This window comes from Vitis riparia, chromosome 4 (assembly GCF_004353265.1).
Source record: "Vitis riparia cultivar Riparia Gloire de Montpellier isolate 1030 chromosome 4, EGFV_Vit.rip_1.0, whole genome shotgun sequence".
In the NCBI taxonomy this organism is placed as follows: Eukaryota; Viridiplantae; Streptophyta; class Magnoliopsida; order Vitales; family Vitaceae; genus Vitis; species Vitis riparia.
In genome coordinates this window covers 19,895,523-19,914,173 of record NC_048434.1, presented here as the reverse complement: position 1 = coordinate 19,914,173, position 18,651 = coordinate 19,895,523, and the positions used below count along the sequence as shown (strand labels likewise).

At 34.9% G+C, this 18,651-nt stretch overlaps 2 protein-coding genes across 2 annotated transcripts; both read right to left on the bottom strand.

The window, feature by feature from the left end:
• Positions 1-2,931: 2,931 nt before the first annotated feature.
• Positions 2,932-4,044, bottom strand: LOC117913304 (rust resistance kinase Lr10-like). The gene has a single exon (XM_034828250.1). The coding sequence runs from the start codon at positions 3,994-3,996 to the stop codon at positions 2,932-2,934; it is 1,065 nt and encodes a 354-aa protein (XP_034684141.1). The 5' UTR covers positions 3,997-4,044.
• Positions 4,045-5,436: 1,392 nt separating this feature from the next.
• Positions 5,437-15,896, bottom strand: LOC117912818. The gene is made up of 13 exons (XM_034827551.1): positions 15,642-15,896; positions 15,360-15,518; positions 15,006-15,257; positions 14,777-14,896; positions 14,515-14,595; positions 13,509-13,604; positions 12,038-12,133; positions 10,011-10,064; positions 9,704-9,907; positions 8,754-8,879; positions 7,662-7,727; positions 6,757-7,056; positions 5,437-6,312 (listed from the first exon to the last, which is right to left on the bottom strand). The coding sequence occupies exons 1-13, from the start codon at positions 15,702-15,704 to the stop codon at positions 5,839-5,841; spliced, it is 2,091 nt and encodes a 696-aa protein (XP_034683442.1). The 5' UTR covers positions 15,705-15,896; the 3' UTR covers positions 5,437-5,838.
• Positions 15,897-18,651: the final 2,755 nt, after the last annotated feature.

The window sequence follows — 18,651 nt, the reverse complement described above, 5'->3', positions numbered from 1 at the left end:
GTGGCTTTTGCAGGAGTACAATATGCATGATCACTGACTATGGCTGATAAAGTCCATTGGGAGTTGAATTGCAAATAGTTCCCATGATTGGACTCCTGTATCAGTAAAGTGCCCTTCTTCTTACTCCATCAAAGTTTGTCGGCTCCTGCTGCTGCTGCTGCTGCTGGTGGGTGATGTTATTATGAAGAAATTAACATCTAAGCTTTGGGGAAAAAAGGTATGAGCTTAACCGTTGGGAAAACAATGAGTGTGTAGATCCGGTGGCCCCAACAGTAGCTTCGTTCGGACAATGAATATCCACCCCCGGCTGTTGAGTGTCACCTAAAGCCCAAAGTAAGGAAAGTCCAAGAAAACCCTAAGGCCATGTTGGGGAAAAGTGCTCAATTTGAAATCAAGAAGGTGAATTCAAAATTCACTGAATTTTGAACTCAACAACTAACCATGTCATTTCGTCATGTTCTCAGATTTGAAACGTGTCTTTTGTTTGAATTAGGTAGGAGGGATTCAAACTATGCCAAAAGTATTTTTGTATTTCTTTAAGTTTTAAATGACCAAAAACCATTTTGAACTCATTATTCTTCTTTGAAGCATTAGACTCCTGTCTTCTCAAGCTTCAAAACAATATATAACACACCCAAAAATGACATCAAGAAGTGCTCCATATTTCACCTCAAAGTCGGAGTACGTTGTTGTTGTTGTCAAATTTTGAGTTCTAATTCACATGTTCAAACTCCAAGCTATGACCTTCAACCTTTTTTTTCATGTTTTCTTGCTCTCCAACACTTTCCATAACCCTCATTTAACGTCTTTCATGCTATGAATTTCTTCATTTTCATTTGTCAAAGCTCTCATCATGTTTCACACTCTTGGAGCTCTTTTTATGTATATTTAGTTCATTTTATACCATGACTGAAAATGACTCCTTCAACTTGTACCATTTTCATCCTTTAAACCGGAGATTTAGTTCAAGATATATGTTAAATTCATGGTTAAGATCTTATCAACCATTCAAGTTAAGTTGGGTGAGTAAAGTCTTTATGTTTGCATAATTCATTCCCACATGTGTTATTAGAGCACAAATCGTGGCTCTAATTAGCCATTAGTAAACAAGATAAAAAACACTACCATGATTCTTTGTGTATTCTTGTACACACAAAACTCATCCTCGTTTTCATCAAAATCAAGGGTCTTGATTGCCTAATCAAGGGTCTTGATTGCCTAATCAAAGGTCTTGATTGCCTAATCAAAACACTTATTCAGTGAGCAAGATGCTTACTTTAATTCATAAATGAATTTATATTACTTGTATATTAGATACTCTTAGCCCTTTGTTATGAAATCATCTTATTATATCATATAAATACTTTTGTTAATATAGTCATTCAAGATCGTTATCTTGATATCCATTTGTCGTATCTTATAATCAAGATATGTTGTAATGGATAAGAGAACTTCAATGGATTTGAATATGACTATCGATGAAAAGGTTTCCTCGTAGTTGAAACCGGGTTTTTGACTATAACCTTTAGTTATAAGCCTAGTTTTATATGTCTCAAGGTTTTTATCTACTCCTTTTTTCCTCTTGTAAACCCACTTCTACCCTATTGTGAATATTAGAAGCATATTCTTAAGTTACCCATTTTAGCTTCTCTTATGTAATTGCTACATCCAATTTTTTATTTATTTTTCAATCCACATAGTTGGGTCTAATTAATTTATTTGTTGTGAGAATGAGAGTGATAAGATTATAAGATATGCTTCCTATAACAATAAAAATAACATGCATCAATCAATAAACATTTGAGGCAAAAGGTAAGTTTAGCAAAAACATAGTGATTTTTAATTTACTATATTTATCTTATGTAAGGTATCCTAACATCATAAAAATAAAGTCTATTTTAGATAGGTCATGATCTTATTATTAAATAAAGACTTTCATGAATTTTTTTGCCTTAAACTTGGAAAGTTTCCTTATACAAGAATAACATACTTTTACATTTGACCATTATGTAGTGGAGACCATTTTTGGTGATTCAACCACATATGGGGTGGTATGTGGTGATTAACCCATATATATCTTTACATGACAAGAGGGGACATAAACTTATATGAGATAGTGGATAACAACCCCTGCGTTGGGACACTTGTACCTATAGTGACAATGTTGAAGGGATGTTGATTATGATAAATATTGCTTACACTAATTCTTTCATTTTTTGCTAGTAAGGTTTTAGTACTTGGGTTTGATTTTGCCATATAGTCAATGCAGATGATTTGGAAACACTAGGAGGTGTTTGAGTATTGTTTTAAAAATCGGATCAAATCGATTGGTCCAACCAATCGAACCGTTAACCGGTGAACTTTTTGTTTCGATCCATTTCAATAAACCGTTTTGTGGTCAAATCGGCATTGAACTGTTCAAAACGACGATTGAACCACCCAACCGAACAATACATCAATTAAAAGCCCTAGCTCCATTAAAGCACATTTAATTATAAATTAAAACCCACCCCCCACCTTTTTTTTTTTTGTGAGTATTTGATGTTCTTACTGAAATTCATCAGGTGATGACCCTAGGTCTATCTTCACTCTAGTGTAAGAAAAAAGATCCAATATAAATTACGGATGACAAATGGAAAGGGCGCAGGTTGGATAACAGTTGTAAGCAAATACGAGAAGAGCCCAACAGAGAGAAGCCACCTGATGTGAAAAGATTGCACGGATCTTCAAAGTGAAAAATCAGCTGTAAATATGGGAACCCTGGCTTCTTGCCAGGATGATGTTGCATGTCATCCGGCCTTCAAAGACAATGTATTTGATCTAGGATCTTAGATGACGATTTATTTTATCAAACATGTAAATGCCCCAAAATTATTACTATATTTTCTCTACATCATGTACTTGTCTTTGGGCCTGTAGTATGTACTGATTTCATACCTCCACGTGAAAGGGTTGCATATACGTGGATTCTTTTTCTATTGTATTCTGGGAGGAACCTGACTTAAAGCCAGTGGCTACCTCAGTGCTACACGCGAGGAGCCCGGAACAAGAAACCCCTGTGAAGTACTGAAATGGGTTTAAAGGTGTGGGAATATCTACAGCTCCTTCCAACATTTTCACCACCATGCTCATCAAAGGCCTTGCTTCTGGGCTATGCTGAACACACCATAGAGCTACCTTTACCATCTTATCTACCTTGGATCTGTTCTTCTCCTCAATCCCATATGCAGCCATTAGATCTCCCATCTCTCCACTCTCTACTTTATCCCAAACCCATTTTGGGAACCATTCGTGGCCCTCTTTAGCATTCACATTAAGGTTTCTTCTCCTACCCACGATTTCAAACAAAAGCATCCCATAGCTGTAAACGTCACATTTATGGGTGATAGGGAGGGGCATCCAAAGTTCGGGTGCAGCATAACCTGGAGTTCCCCTCCCTCCTGTCAAGGTTATATGGGTGTTGTCCCTGTTGCAAAGCTTGGCCAAGCCAAAGTCAGCTACTTTAGGGGTGAATTTGGAGTCCAAGAGAATGTTTCCTGGTTTTATGTCATAGTGGATTATTCTCTGTTGGCATTCTTCATGCAAATATGCTATTGCTTTGGCTGTCCCAACAGCAATCTCATGAAGCTTCTCGGATTCTAACATGGAGTTCTCCAGAAACAAGAGGTTGTCAAGCGAGCCATTGTCCATGAACTCGTACACCAGAGCTCTCAAGTCTCTCTCATAGCAGAACCCATAGAGCTGAACCAGATTGAAATGATGAACCCTACCAATGGTACTCACTTCCGCCATGAACTGTTCCTCAATTCTCCTGTCAGAGCTCCCACTTAGAACCTTGACTGCCACTGCAGTCCCATCAGCAAATAGCCCTTTGTAAACTGCCCCAAAACCACCCGATCCCAGCAAGTTGCTGAAGTTATTGGTTGCTTGTTTAAGCTGCTGAAAGGAAAATCTGGTGGGCTTCTCCTTCTCAATATCACTAAGGAATCTGTCCATCGTTAGTGTCAAAAACCCATCCGGACTGACTAGACTTCTTCTAACCCAGTCTTGGAAACTTCTCCAGCAAAGTCCAACAATTGAGATAACGAATACTGTAGGTTCAAGAAGGGAATTTGAAATCTAAGGACCTCCATATATACATACATGATATATCTTGCAAAAGACATTGGATAACAAAGCAAAAGCCAAAAATAACAAGAGAAAATCTTACAAGAAAGGCCGACTGTCAAGACTGCAGCTGTAGTGGCCATTTAGAAGAGATATTTAGTAACAAAAACCCCGCCAGGTGAAGCTTGATAAGCAAGGGCAGCACTTATCTTGAAGTTGGGAAACCAATGCACAATTCAGACGCGATTTGTTACATCCGTGAAAGAGTGGCAAATGTAGAACAGGACAAGGCAAGGCGAGTAAGCGTTATGAATACTGTAGGACGGCGGGCCGGCCACGGTTTCTACTGCTTGCTTACATAGTCCTAAGTCAAGAGATCATTACTTTAATCTGTCTCATGTCCTATGCCCTTAACCTTACAAGGTCCCACCCGACGACCCTTGTTTGAACCCTATGCATCATGACCGTTACAGCTTGGCTGTTGAGTTTTACCAGGGGTTGAATCACAAATGGGTAGCCTCCCTTGAGCTCCTGCAGGAGCTCGGCTAGACGAGCAACTTTTGAGTTGAAAAATAATTCAAATTTTATGAAGGAAGCACCAAATCAAATAAAGAGATATTACCTATATCTTTTAATAAATATTTTTGAATTAAAATATAAAATGAGGGGTTATCATTTCGCATGTATTCCTAAATTAGGACTCAAAAACACACTTTTCCTTTTCTAAAATATGTCCTCAATTTTGTAACAAGCTACATTGCATGTCAGGGTCTATCAGCCAAACCAAAAAAAAAACTCTCTTTAGATTAAGGAGTACAAATGTATTTCTGTGAATTCCAATAAAATGAATATTAAAATATTCAAAAAGAGAATAACAAAATCAAACAAGACAAAAAACAGGCATCTTGATTTGAAAGGCCTGAAAGCAACTAACAATGACACTTTTTTTTTTTTTCTTGTATGGGCTTTCTGTAACGCCAACGAACACGCGATTCCAAAGTCAGGAACATCAAAAATGACTGCGGACCCCCCAATACTAGGAACTTTCCCGTAGTCTTTGTTTTATCCTACAAAACGCTAGGCCAGCCTATAACCCAGATAAGGAAATTAAAAACCTTGGGCACAGACCGCCTGCCCATGCTCTCATTAAAATATGAATTATAAACTAAAAACGATCCGCTGAGACACCCCAGCCTCTCTGTTCAGTTTTGGTACACGACCTGTGGATTCTCCCTTTGTTGGAAGAAATAGAGACAGAAATGAGAACGTACACTTTATCCAGGGCTACAATATTGATGCCAGCCAACGCTGTCACTATACAACAGCATCAATCACTTCAAAAGCTTCTGCCATGATCAGTTTTGAACTGTAAATAAAAAACATATCAAATGTAATATGTGAAAAAGAAAAGGCTATGCCAAGTTGCCAACAACAAAAAAGAAACTCATATCTATTTAAGTAATGATCCCAAAATCTTCCAAAAGCTTTCAGGGACTCTGTTCTATGTCGTCCTCCCAGAGAATTAATTTTAAATATTTTACAAGCAAAAACTCTTTTAATGGTAAATGTTGTTCCAGTCCCAATAGCCCATGAACACCTCCATGACCATGAGCTTAGAGATCTCCTCTGATGTCATTCTTCAACTGTAGGATGACTTCCCAATAACCTAATGCGGAACTGGCTTGCTTCTCTGTCAGGCTGGTCAGTCTTCTGTTATATAACCATTGCTTTTTATCTGGGACCCGATGAAGCACGAGGTTTCCCCTTCATGGAATTTAGATATTGGGTAACAAATATGACTCCCATCACAACTATAAGGCAACCCACCAGGGTGCTAAAGAAGAGGGCACCTGGTTGCCTGGTTTGGACAAAGCCATACACCCCATTGGAGGTTACAAGAATAAGGTCGGTGAGACCATCATTTGAGAAATCCTCACAGATCAAGGCATGTGTTGGTGCTGCAGGAAGCTCAACCGATGTCAATAGGCTTCCTCCTGGAGACATCATTATGGCTTCTTGATCTCCTGCTGCAAGGATCAGTTCTCGATTATCATGCGCACGCAATGAGAAAGCCTTCAGGGTGGGAACCACCATACTTTCCATCATCCCAGATGGTGATGGAAGGTTTGACCATGTAGCACCCGTCAAGAGCTGCCATTGCCAAATGGCATCATGACCATGCAAGCCAGGGGAGTATGATGTTACCTGAAAGAAGTAATTTCCTATCTTCAGCACAAAGTACACAGTAACATGTACCCTATAGCCTAAAATGGGAAGAATCTTAGTCAAGCAAATAGTGTCTCCAGCTTATGTTCCTACATGCGGCAGTCTGAATGCGTGTATAGGACATCATTCCATTGGAGTGTTTGCCCTATTGAGTGTTTGGACATGACTCCAAATGCAGCTGTTTGCAAGTTCAGTCATTGTTCCAAAATGCAGCCATACCATCGCATGTGTAGGGAATCATTCCATTGGAGTGTTTGAACAGCACTCAGAAATGCAAGCATAAGATAATTGAAGGATTTTTACACACAAACATGCATGCACACACACACATGGTATTATTCCATAAACAGAAATGCCAATTTGACTTGGAAACAAAAGATAGCTAATATATAAAACTCAGTTAGGTTCAGATTAATAGTATACCTCCCCTCTGTTTGTTAAGAAGATAATGTCACCATGGCTTCCCTTACGATGTCTATGACCATCATTCCTCGGAATGAGAATGGGTGTGGCAACCTCCAGAGAACCTAAATCTGGAGTTCGACTGAAACTTCTGGAAAACTCTCCATGTTGGAACAAGTTAAAGGGGGAATGATGACATATAGAAGCATTGAAAAGTTGTTCTCGCACTGGTACACCAGAGGTTGCAACAGCCCAACAGGGTCGCAGCACTTCCATGGATCCACTTACAATAGTTTGTTCAGCACCATTTCCACCAACCACCTACAGAAAAGGGAAGAATTTCCATTGCATTGTTTAACCATTAAGTAGATAAATTTTCACCAATTTTCTAGCTACCATCTAGATGGAGATAAAAAGATACACTTGAAAAAAGTTGGTATTTGAACCTGGGTTGCTGGATCAAAGTAAAAAATGGTGGCAGTTATTCCTTGTGCTTTTAAAAACAGTGTCATGAATTTGTCCATGTAGTTGGGTTCTTTGCAGAGATGTTACATATATTAACAAGCAAACCAGCCAGGTATTAGGTTGGAGATTCACATATCAACCATGGCAATGGAAACATATCCTATGCAATTATCACTTATCATGATCACTAGTCACAGTCAGAACACATTACATATAAGATCCATCAGAGCTAATTTATAGAAATGGCAACAAACATCCAAACTACAGTGGCACAGCATGCCATGTAGGTCAACTGTGCCATTGAAAAAATGACTCCAACAGAAAAATGAGGAAATGTACACTATTTTGGAAGAAATTTACTTTCAAAACCCAACAATGCAATTGTAGTTTCATATTGGTATTTTACTCCAATAGAAAACAAGGCAAGGAGTGAAATGAAGGTACAAAGTAAAAAAGTGCACCTGGACATGATCTAGAACCCCATCTCCGTTAATATCAGCATGGAGACCACCTTCTTGAAGATGAAGCTGGAGGGATCATTGAATTTCAGATCACAACTCAAGTTCATTAGGGACAAATAAATAAATATGACAAATATGATTATATAAAGTAGCCAGAGAGTAACAAAAGTAAACAAAAGCACATAAATAGAAAGGTGCAGATCTAGGATATTAATGTGAAAAAGAGTGGAAGCGCAGAAATCAAGGCAAATTCTCAAATATCATAAATATTTGGGAACATACAATGTTTCACTTAAAGGGGGAAAAACCATGTGCATGCACAAGTTCAACTGCTTACTTGTTTGCTAACATTACCGAGACAGATTCTAATATTTGAGTGAATGAACTTTTTTGGTAATCCCACTAAGAAATTCCAGATTTGTAACTTGCCCCCAACAAAAAACTCACCGCACATGTTTAAATATTAAAAAAAGTTAATCAGTCTCTTACATGTAACACATGAATACATGGCCACAGCTTGTTACAAAATGGATAACTGAATCCAGAACACCTTGAACTAAATGCTAGGAATTGCTCTTGCACACTCCATATGAAGATTAAAAAACTTTGAAATGCCTATATGCTTAAACAGAAGATTTTTCCCAGCATGGCAATTGTAAGACGGGAACCAAAAAAAAAAAAATATTAGTAGTAAGGTGCCTACAAACACCTCAGATGAGAGGGATATCCAAGTATTCTTCCAAGACCACATTGATTACACCCCATGATATCATAGTTGAAATAATTCAGATACAAGCATCAATAGTAGCTTGTAAAAGATTGATAAGCCAGGATCCACATTAGATGTTTAGTTTCTCTTTAAGGTTGCAGAAGGTTTTGTTAATATAAAGTTCAAACTAATTCTAATTTAAGAAGGTTGGACCATTTCTTCTTGTTATAGTTCTTTCCATCAGCATTAGAAACATTATCTTGAATTTTGACAGATAAAGAAATCACATTAGAAACACCATGATTATCAATCATCTCAAATCCTGTATTATTTTATCTACATAGAACTAAAACTAGAAGATGAAGTTTGGGATTGATATTCACCTTACAGATAGTGCGACCAGTGGGCAAGTGAACAGCTTCTATTCCTTCCCTTTGATGAGCCACAACAACATTAGGAACCCACCAGAGTTGAGTGTAGTTTGTTATGGTAGGAACATAAGGCAACGGCTACATCAAGAAAGTAAAACAGGTTATGACATGGTTTATGCAAGATAAAACTCACCAGTGCAAGAAAGTGGTTATTGATATTCTTACTAATACAATAATTAAGCTACCAATTTTCTAGAAGTTATTAGGTAATGGGCTAATAATGCATATCAAGCTCATTTGGATTTTAGTCTAACACCCTGCCTCACATGCAATCTTCTTTAGGCTTGCATGTAGACTAAATAAAATTAGGACAAATAAACATGCGATGAGTTTCAAACTTGTAACTTCCCACTAAATAATGCTTTGATACTCTGTTAAGCTATCAATATTCCCAAAAGCTTAAGCTATTAGATAGTGAGCCACCAATTTATATCAAGCACATTAACAACTATTATATCATAAAACCAGTTGAGAAACCTTATTTAACTTCCATCATTTAGTTTTTTAATTCAGGAATGATAGTACTCAAGACTTGAGCCAAAACCATGTGCAATGTCCACTCCCCATTTGATTAAATGGCTATGGAACTCCTTAAACTCCCACTAACCTTAATAGATTTATTCCACATCATTAGTTAATGAACTTGAATTCATATTAAAGTTCAACAACATTCCAATAAGAAGAGTAAACTTGTCTCAATTAGATATTAGTAGCACACTTTGAATTCAATTGATGTCAATATAGTAGAAATAATAAAGTAGCACATATTTACCAACCACCAGCCATCATCCTTCAATGTGCAGATTTTAACAGTTTTCACCCATTAAAAAAAGAAAGAAAGAAAGAAAGAAAGAAAGAAAAAAAGCTTTCATATTAAACTGCAACGTTGTTTGGAACTTTACCTTCTTGGATTTTGCTGAACTAGCATACTTGGCAGCTTTTCCTATCAGGTTAGAGATTTTTTTTGTATCATCCTTTCCAGGAGGATGGTTTTCCTCAGGCTTGTGGAAAGGATAATTTGTACTTTTCCCTTGAGTCTTCTTCAATGTTTTCCTCTTGTGCCGCCTGAAGTGTGCCAACTTAAGCAAAGTATCTTCTCTCCTATCCTGATTTAAAGATGATTACATCATGAATTACTGGTATCATCTAGAAAAAATAGTTTAAAAAAGGCACAGAATAAGTTCGGTTTACTTTATACTTCTGTCTTACCCAGTGATGTGGCATAACTCCAAGGATTGATTCTCTAAATTCCCTACATTCAAACTGAATTCAACATTTTCAATGAGAAATTCTGTAGAAAGATACCATTACTTCAAATAAGCACAGTCCAAAGAAAAATGATGAATTTTATAAAATGTACAGAGAGTACCATGATAAATAAAGGAACATTAGCCATTTAACTAAATGCAAAACCAATAAAACATATTGCCTCCATGTCATACATAAGCAGTTACAAGGATATATACAATTAAATCACCATGAAGGCGGTGAAGATTGCCAGCAGTAGAGGAAGGTTCTTGTCTCCATCACCAACCTTTCCTTGAAGAATCCCATCAATATCTCATAAAAGGAATTGACTTAAAAACTCATTATTTGTGTCATGCTATCTTATTTCCAAAAACACCAATGAACTTGAGTGCAGAATGTCTGGCAGATTGAAAATTGAGACACATTCAATGGTCTATTTCCAAAACAGATCCTTCCAAAGGACCAACAATAATTCCTACTCTAGTGATTTTTTGGAAGGCAAATGAGTAAATATATTAAAATGCCTAAAAGGAGGTGCACCACTGTATACACAATATATAGAAAGGATGACTAAACTAGGCGAGAAGGAGATAAACAAAAAGCCCCTTTCCTTACTTGATGCTCAGCTAATCTACAAAATCTATCAAATTCATTAAGTGGTCCTCTATATACACTCTAACCAAATTCACAAAAGAATACATAAATTCAAATTTAATCACTTGGTCTAACAGTTCAACATCATTAAAAGCCCTTTTGTTCCTTTATTTCCAAAGAGTCCAAAACAAGCACAAGGATGTAGGTGTCCAAGCTTTTTTCCTTTTCTTCCCCACGATTCACGAAAGGTCCATGCCAACCCAAAAAATTCTTTCTAACCAGAGAATGCATCACCCAAGCCACTCCAAAGAGAGAACGCATCAACTACCACAACATACTTGCTCTGAAACAGCAGAGAAGCAAGCGATCAGTCGTTTCTTCTTCACTTTTGCACAAATAACACCTATTCAGCAAAGCACAACCCCACTCTCCCCTTTCTTCTCTCCTCCCTTCTTTTTGAGCTAATCAAGAGTTAGTATTTTGCCCCATGTTGCTTTCCATGCAATGAAACCAACCTTCAAGGGTACCCAAATAACACCTATTCAGCAAAGCACAACCCCACCCTCCCCTTTCTTCTCTCCTCCCTTCTTTTTGACCTATTCAAGAGTTAGTATTTTGCCCCATGTTGCTTTCCATGCAATGAAACCAACCTTCAAGGGCACCCAACTACACTCACCAGGAAAGATTCTCTATCTCCCTTCGTCAAGGATGAAAAGAGGAATTTGACCAAAAATATGTTGTTGTTAGCATTCCTACTCTAGTGATATGAAAAATCTAAGAAGCATAATTTTAGTTCCATCCATCCAAAAACCAAAACATTTACCCATTCAAAATTTGCATCTAAGAACCTTCCTAAAATCATCAAGGCAAGGATCTTTCAAAGTTTGCTAGCCATTGGGATTTGTGCCACTCTAATTCTAAATCTTTGAGCATAATTTCTTAGTGGTTTCTGACAGGAGACCACATAGAGATGCAAACTTTCAAATGCACACAAGTATAAGCAGATAAAAGTTCAATCCATCATCCATCTTCTGTAGCATCTATATTTCCAGATCACTTAGCATCCTCGTCCCCAATTACATAATAATAACTTCTCCATTACCACAAGATCTTTCCACAAAGTTGATAGGCATCTTAACAAGGAACACTTAATAGGCACCCCCATGGAAAACATGTGTAACTGCTTCTAGCATGAACTTTCAATCCTTTAGATCATCAGATGTTCACCAAGTTCTTTAGAGAGTTCTACTAGACGCAGACTATGTATAGCACACATTGGTGTCACATGCAACATTCTTACAAGATGTCCAACATGGAAAAACATGCAAATATAGGATACTTTTTAATCACTATATTTAGAGCATTCAGCATATTTAAAATGCTTGAAAACATACCTCTCCAGGATGACGAGTGTTCAAAGCATGAGCATCAAGCTTATAGTTATGCTGTGGAATTAGCTGTGATGCATCAGATGAAAGCGTTTGAATATTCTGAAACACCAAAACAATGGGGTTAGTGACTAGAAAAGGAGTTGACATCTCAAAGGAAAATCACCTGCAACACCTACTCATTTGATGCTAATCAAGAAATATAGGTTCCGCTTGGAAAGGGTTTTTAAAAACAGTTCAAAAAAACAATTTTTGATAATAATTTTTTAAAATCATTCTCTAATGTTTTTTAGAACAAAAGTCTATTTGGGAACCTAAAATGGTTTAAATCATTCTTTATTTTTAAATATTTTAGAAATAACTTTTATATGTAGTATTTTATTTTTGAATATTCTAAAACACCAAAACAAGAGGTTTGTGACTAGAAAAGGAGTAGACATCTCAGAGGAAAATCACCTGCAACACCTACTCGTTTGATGCTAATCAAGAAATATAGGTTTCGTTTGGAAAGTGTTTTTAAAAACAGTTCACAAAAACAATTTTTGATAATAATTTTTTAAAACCGTTCTCTAATGTTTTCTCGAACAAAAGTCTATTTGGGAACCTAAAATATTTAAAATCATTCTTTATTTTTAAATATTTTAGAAATAACTTTTACATGTAGCTTTTATTTTTAATCATTCTTTATATTTGAAAATTTATTTTTTAAAATAGCCCTCAAAAAATAAATTAAAACAACTAAAAGATGTTTTTTGAAAATACTATATTTTTTTATTTTTAAGAATGGAAAACCATCTTCTGGATTCTACTTGTCAAATGTGTTTTCCTTTTTTTTTTTTTTTTTTCAAAGAACAAAAAACTGTTTTCGAAAACAATTACCAAATAAGGTCACAATCTCACAAATTCTTTTTAAAAAATATTCTATACAACATGACAGTGAACATCACTGTCATGTATTACACACACAACAAGATAAATTCCGACAACATTTTACCCCAAGAAAATTAGAATTTCTCAAGCATCCCCCAGATTTAATGCAAGTTTGTTTCATCTATTATAGCTTAAAGATGCATGAGCATCTTTGTAAACTATTGAAAGGACCTATTTTTCTAATGCAAATAGCATAGATTTTCTAGATGGGATCAGGATCTGAAAGTCTAAAAAGGATAAAAGGTAAAGAATCATACTATCCCATTGATAAGTTAGTTGGATCTCTAGCATCAGCATAGTTTGGATTGGCAAAAATACATTTCTTATGATATTTTTAACAAAAGGGCTGTCAAGAATTTGTTGTAACTATTAACAAACATGTACATGAATGCCTAATCTTTATAGAATGAATTAAAGGAGTTTTAATTCAAAACATAACAGTTTATATAGAAAAGCAATTGATACTAAACTAGGATACTTTTATCAAGAGGTGGTACAAGAAATGTCATGGAGAAGGTTTTTCAAAAAACAGAGCAAGTGGGACAACCTCGTTCTTTCTCATCCATCTAACTGCACCAGATCGGCCTGCAAATGCATAAAATGCAAAGTGTCGCAAATCCACAGTTCCAGCATTCTCAGAGGCCTGCACAGAACACAAATATACATAGTCAAGTGGTCCACTGCTTAAACATATAATAGTATATTTAATAAACTTGTTAGCACTGTTTTCTTGAAGTTTGTGCATCTGAATGGATGAGGCCTATTTAGCCCCTCGAACAGGAGGAGAAAAAAAAAGATATAGAACTGAGGCCAATAGATTAAAGGCAACAAATGCGCTAATAATGGAAGAGAGAAAATAACATTATTTTCCACACAGTGAAGGAATAACCTTTAAGGCTTCACTCACCTATGAAGTTCAATAGAACAGTTAAGAATTTTTACAATGAGATGTCGTCTGAGTTAAATTTAGTCAACATTACATTACAATATATATATATATATATTCCATCCATATTCATTTGTCCACCTTCAAGAGTGAACAGCCTCAACCAATTATCTGGTTGCATGATCTTCATAAAGTTAAACCAAAAACATTACTCATTCAAACAAAAATAACAATAATAATAATAATAGGCAAAAAAAAAGTTATAAAGACAATTGAGCCTCTTCCCTTGGACCTGAAATTCTAAAAACTCCAAGGCATACCTTTGGCAAGACAAGAATTGATACTAGAGCTCTGTTCTAGAATTACTCTGTCAGCTTTTGACCTTTAGTTTGGAAGATGTGGGGTCTATATTTTTAAAAGCTTAATGCAGTATAAGATACTATCATGCCCATTTTGCATGCCAAAAAAATATCAAGTTTATAAGACATTGTTACCTATCCATAGATAAGAAATCTCTTAATCTCTGATCAAGTTGATATGGCAATTTGACACAACCTCCTCAGAAGTACATAAGAAAATTAATCATAATAGTGTATCAATTTGTACATACCAATTATAATGGAAAGGCAACAAACTGTAATGTGAACAAGCCACAAAATATTCGTACCTCTTTTTCATTCGCACTTCCTCTATGCTGCTCTGCATTTTTCTCTGCCATCCCAATGACTTCAAAAGGATCCATGTAAATCTGAAACAGTAAAAAATATATATATCTGCATTTACAAGGGACTGGACATTTTTTGCACATTGTTTAGAGATATGCAAATTTTCCACACGAATTTCAAGGAACAATTGTTTTACAATCTTATTAGGATATCATATATCTATCACCCAAATGGCAATAAAAGATACTAAGAAAGAGAACATACATGTGGTAGCATTTCCATCCTCCCCCCAACAATTACCAATCCTGCATCGCCATGCTTCAGGGTATAATTGCTTATTGAGATTGCTATCTCCCTATGGTGAGCATTATGTGGAAAATCCTCCTATTGAAGACGAGGCAATGGATGAGGACATAAGATACACTACCCGGCAATACAATATCATCCATGAAAAGGCATAAACAAGTAAAATTGTAACCAATGAATAGGGCACCTGTAGATTTGCTTCCCATAGCTTGTTGAGGTTGTGATCGAAACACATTACAGACCAACCGGAGGTAACAACAACCAGAACCTGCTTTTGTGGTTGACCCTGTTTATAATGCCTATCAACAACACCCGTGGCCATGGCCACAGCTCGTCTCCCAGATGAAATACGGATCTTGTCAGGCAACAAAGAAATCTCTGCCAGCACACGAGCTTCGCTGAACCCTTCATCCACACGCCTGGCGTGGGGCTCCAAAACCTAACACAACCACCATGACTGATGACTCTACTCAAAAACTTAAAAAAGAATTATTAATAAAAGCATAAGAGCGAAATCAAGTGTTGATTAGTAGAAATTGACCTGAATTTTGGCGTCGTGAGTGGCGACAAGAACCTCCTTCTTTCCGTCGCCATTAAGATCGGCGACAAGGGGAGGAGGGAGACGCTCGGCTTCGTATTTGATAGGGTATTCGTCGGAAAGATGGAACCACGCCTCTTTAAAGGAAAAGTCACCCTCGTGCTGCCAATCATACAATCATCGTCATCATCATCAAATTCATAGAAAAGATATAAATCATAACAAAGAAGTCTAGGGTTTGTGAAATGATTAGATAGAATAGAATAAACAGAGAAAGGGAGAGACCTGAAGAGAGAAGAAGATGGCGAAAGCTGAGAGCATGAGAATTGCCAAATCTCGTTTCCTCATTTTTGATCGATCGCCTCTCCACAGTCCACAACTCAAAGCCCCAAACCATTCACTGTGTTCAGCACTCAAGATTAGACTCTTGTGCTGTGGAGATTAGCTCCCTAACCCTAACTTACTGCCACCACGTCTCTTACTTGTCCTAAATCGTAGATTCTGGCACTGCCTTTGTAACTCTAGCTCTGTCCTTCAAACTCAGGGCCTGGTTAATTTTCACTTGCTTTTAGACTTTAGTCATACCCATATGTTATAAATTATAATCACAGGAAAATATCATATTATATATTTTTAATATTAACTAGGATATTATTTATTTTTTAGTTGAATAAAAAAAATTAAAATATTTAACTTTTTTTTATTTACCTAAAAGTAATATGTTGATTTTAACTGATTATTTTAGTTATGTTGATAGATATTAATTACTTACGTTTTAATTAAATAGAAAAAACTAAATATACATATATGTATATATTTTTTTTATTCAATTAAAAAATAAACATTACCCAAGCCGTCAACTAATAATTACTAACCTTTGAATAGGGGTATAATTAAGATCGATTGAATGGAATAGAGTCAATTAAAGTCCAATTATTTGCCCAAAGTCTACCCAATATTATGTAATTCAAGCTTATTTTCCTATATTTTGGCTAAAAAATTGGTTAATTGAGTCTTATGTTGATAAATATATCAAATTAATTGAATTGAGTAAACCTTTAAAATTTATTTTCACCTTCATTTTAAATATGAAAATCATACAATTAAAAGAAAACGATAATAACTAATGACATAAAAATATATAAGTATTGAAATATGGCAAAGTTAAAAAATAATTTTTTTTTCATTTTTATATTTTCTTAATAATTAAATATTATACTTATTTATCTTTTCTATGATTTAATTTACAAATATCAAAATAAAAACTTGAAATAACTTTAAATTTATTTATTATTTATATATTATACACTTTTAACTTACTCTAATTATTTTATTCTTATTATCTATCTATCTATCTATCTATATATATATATATATATATATATATATATATATATATATATATATATAGATATATATAGCCAAAATGGTCCTTTATTTTTTTTGGTAAAAAAAATATCAAATCTATGTTCAACTTATGCCAATCTAGTCCTTTATGATCAATGACATAGAAAAGGTTGAAACCACATTTTGAAAATATAGTTTCAAATATTTTAAAGTAGTTTCAACTTAATTAAAAAAAAAACGTGAAAATTGTTAAAAAAAAAAAAATCATGTTAATCAAACGTAAGGTAATTACTCTAGAAGGAGGAGGGGGGATGAATAGGGTGATGATATCTTTTTACCAATTTAATTTATGTAAATGCAAGAGACAATTATATGCAAATATATAATAAAATAATATAAATACAATTGCATATAAAATAAAATAGTAGAAAAGAGAAAATGCAAATACAAAATTTTTATAGTGGTTTGGCACAACTCGATCTATATCCACTCTTCTGTAGTTTCAATCCCAAGCTTAAGGTTTCACTAATTCAAGGTTTCTTAATCAAGTCTTCAAGTAATATAATTAGATTATGGTTTTAATTTGCCATTTTGGACTTTGGGCTCCAAGTGTCCTTTATAATCTTCAAGAGATACTTCATTCTTGAATAACCCTTCTAAATGATACCCCACACTGGAGAATCCCTAAGTGATACCTCACACTTAGATTCTTCCTTTCAAAGATTTACAAATGAAGATAAGAAATAATCTTATAAAATCCTAGTACAAAACTTTAAGGTTCAAATGATATAAGAAATCTATGATTGAATGGTACACTAATGATATGCAAGTTTTAGAATAATAGTGCACTAAAAAACACTCTCTCAATACTTAAATATATTCAAGAAATGTTTAGAAAGATTAAGCTCTTAAAACAATGAAGATTTGAGCCTTCTTATAGAGAATAAAAACCAAACTAGTCGTTGGGGGTTCGTTTGGTCAAGCTCCGATTTGACTGATTGACTAGCCATTAATATTTAATGTTTGGCAGGTGATCGTTGAACCTCGATCACCCTTTGACCGGACCTCGACCGATTGAGGTTGAACTTTGACTGGTTGAACAAGCATTCTAGAAAGAAAAAAAAAAGTTCTAGTAACATTCAACCGGTTCAACCAGTTGAACCATTTTTGGCTTAACAACCATCATTTTCAACTTAAAACCTTTTAAACAAAATTGGAAAACATTTGAAACAAGGTTTTAGTTGAAAATATGAAATTATCAAATTTTAAAATATTTAAAATAAAATAACTTTTGGATGATTTTGGTGCATAAATAAAGAATATAATGCATAAAAAACTTAGTGCACCAACAACTTTACAAAGAGACCCTATGAAGCTTAGGTCTTGAAAAACACTTTTCTTTGAGGTCTTCTTCTTATTGATTTTCCTTTAGTTTTAGCTTGATTTTGTCTTTGTGTTTGCCACTTTTGGAAATCTTCTTGCCTAATCACACTTGAAATATAATCATTAGTTTCAAACCTTATTTTGTTATCATCAAAATCGAGATTAACCAAACATTGGTTTCACAATCTCCCCATTTGTTATGATGACAAAACTAAGGTTGCTAAAAAACTTTCCCTTAATATATACTTTTTTTAATTTTTTATAAAAATAAAAATTCAAGTTTAGAAACTTCAAGGAGTATATTAAGTGCTGTTAAAATGATATAATCAAACATAAATAACATAAAGAGTAATTTAATAATTGACAAGATATTAGTATTAAAAATAATGCATGCAATTACACATAGCATCAATATGGATAGGATTGCTAAAATAATACTAACATTTCTTCCCAAGTTAGCAATCTACTGTTACTTCTCCCCATTTTTGTCATCAACAAAAAGTTTCAATAAAGCATATAAAGAAAATCACATGATATCAAAAGTTAAAAATAAACAATAAGCATA

Coding starts and splice junctions, on each gene's coding strand:
- LOC117913304 (XM_034828250.1), bottom strand. CDS start 3,996: ATGGACAGATTCCTTAGTGATATTGAGAAGGAGAAGCCCACCAGATTT.
- LOC117912818 (XM_034827551.1), bottom strand. CDS start 15,704: ATGAGGAAACGAGATTTGGCAATTCTCATGCTCTCAGCTTTCGCCATC. Junction 14,897..15,005: donor TATGGGAAGCAAATCTACAG/GTGCCCTATTCA, acceptor CGTCTTCAATAG/GAGGATTTTCCACATAATGC. Junction 8,880..9,703: donor GTTCAGCAAAATCCAAGAAG/GTAAAGTTCCAA, acceptor TTCTTGATGTAG/CCGTTGCCTTATGTTCCTAC.